The 4,914-nt window shown below is 39.1% G+C and overlaps 1 protein-coding gene across 1 annotated transcript; it reads right to left on the bottom strand.

The window, feature by feature from the left end:
• Positions 1–4,914, bottom strand: LOC135713760 (cathepsin O-like). The gene is made up of 3 exons (XM_065236993.1): positions 4,364–4,914; positions 3,944–4,288; positions 1–340 (listed from the first exon to the last, which is right to left on the bottom strand). Exons 1-3 carry the CDS (start codon positions 4,837–4,839, stop codon positions 34–36), a joined length of 1,128 nt encoding a protein of 375 aa, XP_065093065.1. The 5' UTR covers positions 4,840–4,914; the 3' UTR covers positions 1–33.

Below are 4,914 nucleotides of genomic sequence, written 5' to 3'. Positions count from 1 at the left end.
TGCAAGAGTGAATCATTTCCTAGTTTTATTCTTCTAGACGAGCTCAATGAAAGAAACCCTATTCGCAATCCCACACAAATTCTTACCGATCTGAATTTTGATGTAACCTCGATCGCCGAATCTGGGACCCCAGGAATTTTTAACCAGGTAGTATGGGATTTTGTTTTCCAAGTTGTAGCCGACGATTTCCACCGCATGGTTCATTTCATCGTAGGCCCCATCACAGTGATACTGTATCACTCCTCCCAGGTAGTATTTCCACGAGACTGCATTCACCGCTGCCACTATAGGCCCATGCGTTGCCAAGTAGCGTAGCATCAGATGTTCGCGATCAACGAGGCTGAAAGTACAGTCAAATGGATCAATCTCATAACAAATCGTTTGCACACAAAACTAAAACTAATGCAATAAGAAGGTATGAGGGACAGGACACCCGGGATCGGTTTCAGTAGGGCCACAATGGGAACACTTTTCTTTAATTCTTCATGATTTTTCAAACAGAAGTGATTTGGTCTAGGACCGATACCTCGAAATCGGTTCTGGTAGGGCCACAACAGAGACACTTTCAGTTTATTCAGTAAACATGTCGTGCAAACATAAGTGCTTTGGCATCGTTCCAACGTACAATGGATGGACTAGTCCACGTCTGGATACCTCAGAGGCGATTACGGTAGGACCTAAATGAGGACACTCATAAATGTGAAGAAGAAAATTTGTGAATTGAAGAAAATTTATTGAATCTGTATGGAGAGACCCGAGACGAGCGTTTCCTGAAAGCGCGACTACGGGACACACAAATTATGTACATCGTGTGCCTTGACGAATACCAACATCGACATTAATTGGGCATCCAAAGGACTACCGGCCTCAGCGGAGGAATTCCGAAAAATCTTTTTCGAGGTGCATGAATAATATGGTGTACCAATACAGACGGCATCTGACGAATTGGAATCCCATCGGTGTCATCTTAACAACCAGAGGACCCAAAACCTGCAACGTATAAGGGAAAGCGCCACCAGATCTCACAACCCGAATTTCCGGAAGTAATGGCTGCTTTCGACGAGAAAGAGGTAAATAATAATAACAGGGGAAATGGCTCTAATGTTGGCCTATGGATCTAAGGTTGGGCCCATCGCTAAAAATCTACTATTTGTCAATATTATCCAGAAGAGCGCGTCATTGCGACGGTATTAGTGGATATTTTTGGTCGCTATTGAAAATTTAGTCGATTGCTATTATTATTATTTAACTTTATTAAGGAGGCTTTCAGCCTTGGGCTGGTTCGCCTCCACGTGCACTAGTCGATTGCTGAATTTATGTATGGGCCCAAATTAGGGGCATTTAGGCCGACATTACATCCATTTCCCCTATTGAAAATATTTATTATCAACCGAAGTACCTCCAACAATTTCTTCACATAAACAGAATGCGACTGAAATTTTGAACTAATTTCAATAGCATGAAAAGCCCAACCTAAATGAAGGAAATCTATCAACTTTTAATTAATATTTTATCAATTTCAACTCAGAAATCATATTTACATCAAAATTTAAAGAATTGGAGCATGTTTGGGTGGAATCTTTCATAGCAGGTGAAACACATGTGTTCGCCTCAGTGTATTTTCCACCAACCCATGCTCATAAAAACACTTATGAAGCATTCTTCCAAAGTGCTTAACAAATTATATATGATCTAAGGTTAAAGTTCACATCTATGGGGACTTTAATCAACGCCATACTAACTTCATTCTGAACATAGAACAAACTTTATTTTTTTATTTAAAAAATATTTACATATATCAGTGTTTGCAAACGCGGACCTGCCTTTCATACGCTATAACAAGTCCTAAACTATGTTTTGAATCGCTCTACTATTCTAAGACAGTTATACTCACGAAGTAAATGGATATAATTTTATGAGTGTACTCATTATGCATAAATAGGATTGGCATACAGATGTTAGGCATAATTTATGTTAGGCATACATACATTAGGAATAATGGACGCTAGATAAAATATTCGGTTGGCATAATGGATAAAAGTTCAAGCTATTAAGTTTGATTTACATATACATTTTGTAGCTTCAAACTTGGATCTAGAAATTCAGCTTGCATTGTGATTATCAGGGCTTTCTTGAAGTTAAAGCTAATGATATTTATTGGTTCTATAGGCATTAGACTAGCCCAAAAAATAAAAGTTCTTATTTTCCACGGGCCAACCCCTAGATTTGTGCAATTAGGTGAGAAAACCACTCCCTGAAAATTTCAGCTCATTCGGATGTAACACGAGCTGCGCTTTTGGTTTGAATTTTATGTGGGGAATTTGAAAGACAAAAGACACGAGGCTGGATTTTTTTTAATTAATATATCCATAATACTAACTTGAATCGCGATGCTGTCTTCAGCAAAGTTGTTCCTTATAGTTTAAGCTCCGTGTGCTGATATTCTGAGGTAAATCGAGTTTGCTGAATCGGCGCGGATGTACATGTGAACTTATTGTATCTATAAGCTATATCTTGATATCGTGACCATCCAGAAAGTTACTGTTTTCGGCAAACTTGTTCAAGTGATCAACGCTTTTTGGATGGTAGACAAATTAGTTCGCAGTGTTATCGTTACGCGTTGCAATTATTAATATCTCGAAAGCCTGACCATCCCGAAAGTTTCTATCTTCAGCAATGTTGGTCAGGTGACTTTGGCATTCCTGATTATATTCATACAAGCGCCATGTAGTTATACAGTTAAGAACTAATCTATCTTCCATCCAGGAGGTTTCAAACTCAGAACAAATTTTTCGAAAATAACAACTTCTTGGATCTTTTGTTTTTTATTTAAGAGATTTTTAGCCTTGAGCGACATCTTAGATGATCAGGACATCAACGTGAAGTTCACATTCACACTAACGGCTTTACTTTCCTCCAGAACATCCCGGCGGCGCCGACTGGGATTGAACCCAGGGCTGCTGGGGTGAGAGGTAATGACGCTTATCACTACACCACCAGCGCCGCTAGTTTTTCAAGACCAAGCTTTCAAGTATAACAGCATTTATTATTGTATGTTTATTGTAATTCTTGGTAGCAGTTTTACCATCTTCGGGAAGGGTACAATATTACAACAGTTACTGTTATTGTCAACAATAAATATTGCAGTAAGATAATCGGTTCTACCGAAAAAAATGCAGTAATCTTTTTTCGGGGCATCGTCATCGTGGAGCAATGATATATTTATCGTATTAAACCGTACAGTGTTTTTTTTCCTTGATTTGTTTTCCGTCGATCTTGTTCTCCGTACTGAGTACCAATGCTACCGATGCCAGAGGCAGCTCCCACGCCTGCACCCTATCTATTATTGACCCATCAAACTTATGAACCAACGACTCTTTACCTCCCTTCCGAAGGGGATTGGGATTGAACCCCGGCCTTTTGGAGTGAGAGGCAATCACGCTTACCACTACACCACCGATGCCGCTAACCGTACAGTCTAACCAAATTAATAACCCAACAAATAACCTGACACACGCTTAGATGTTCTCAAAGAACAGCTCATAGGAAAAAAGAATGGAAAATTTTGCGATTCGGCCAAATTACCCAAATTGCTCATCTGAACCTAACATAAATCATGAATGTAGAAAGAACATTTAGATTGTTGCCATAGAACAGCTCATGAGAGAAAGAATCGAAAATTTTATGTTTTTTCATTTAAAAATGAATTATTTCCGTCGTCTATTATGCATAATTTCCATTATGTCTAACGTCCATTATGGCAACCATCCATTATGCCTATCGTCTTTATGCCTAATGACCATATGTCTTACGTATTTATTCCTAACGTCGTGCACCGTTTTTTAGGCCGCCATGATCAAAATAAAAAATAATAATCTTAGAAACGAATGAAACGATGGTTACATACCCTCCTGCGGTATTTAATGAACAACAGAAAACTCACCTGATGCAAGAGAACTGATCCAACGTTAAAAATTCTCCTTTGGAAGATTTCTGAAACATACAAGCTGAACCATTTTTGTTGGCTTCCAACGTTTGACACTGCTGTAAAGTGTTGAGTTTAAGATTTTCTTGTTTCAACCACTCCAAAAGCCGGCAGGTATCACCGCCTTCACAGCCAAAATTGCCATTCCCAGCACAGTTAACGACTTGATCAAGGCATAGTTCTGAGAAATTTTGTTGTCTTTTGATTGCTGATATTGACGATATTGTGTCCACTACACTGATTGCCCAGCAAGCCCCACAGCTGCCTTGTGATCTCACTGGAGGCACAACTCCTTTATCACGCCTGTTGAAAAAGTTTAACCCATGATTAACCAGCGAATATTTTTCACCATTACTCGCAACTTAATATTATATTTACCAGTCCACAACCTTCGGCAGATAGTCAGGTATATAGAGCTCTCTTTTAGCACGTGAGAAAATGATGTCATCCTTTATTTCAGCACTTTTTGATTCAATGATGAATTTATCAAGTGGATTAACCCCTACTTTATCCGGTGATCCCGGGGGTGTTTCATGTTTTAGATCAGCCAAGTTCAAGTGAAGAAATTCCTGGTCAGTCAAATCTGCGTACTGCGTAATGCCATAAATGGCAGTATCGTTTTCTACGCGGTGTGCATTCAGAGACGCTATTTTGTTCAAAGATGATCGGAATATTTGAAATCGATGATCGTATTCACGCACGTTAAACCGGTAAGGCTTATCATACAGCCTAATGAAGGTATCGAACTTTTTGCGGGCTTCGATCACGGAGTTGGGTTGAAGGTTAAACGGGATCATCAGGAAGCACAGTGTGACTATGATAAGAATCATAATCATTTCAATCACTTCAGACATTTTGGCTATATATTTATAGAATAGCGAGAGTAAACTTTTTCATTGAACAGCACAACACAAACTGTCTGTATGTCT

Source organism: Ochlerotatus camptorhynchus, unplaced genomic scaffold (genome assembly GCF_037179485.1).
Source record: "Ochlerotatus camptorhynchus isolate MF236.1 unplaced genomic scaffold, CSIRO-AGI_Acam_v1.1 ptg000577l, whole genome shotgun sequence".
NCBI classification, from domain to species: domain Eukaryota; kingdom Metazoa; phylum Arthropoda; class Insecta; order Diptera; family Culicidae; genus Ochlerotatus; species Ochlerotatus camptorhynchus.
This window is presented reverse-complemented; position numbering and strand designations above follow the sequence as displayed.

Excerpts from the sequence above, each read along its gene's own strand:
- LOC135713760 (XM_065236993.1), bottom strand. The coding sequence starts at position 4,839 with ATGTCTGAAGTGATTGAAATGATTATGATTCTTATCATAGTCACACTG. Across the intron at positions 4,289-4,363 it reads CTGCCGAAGGTTGTGGACTG|GCGTGATAAAGGAGTTGTGC; the intron begins GTAAATATAATA and ends CTTTTTCAACAG. Across the intron at positions 341-3,943 it reads GATCAGTTCTCTTGCATCAG|CCTCGTTGATCGCGAACATC; the intron begins GTGAGTTTTCTG and ends CTGTACTTTCAG.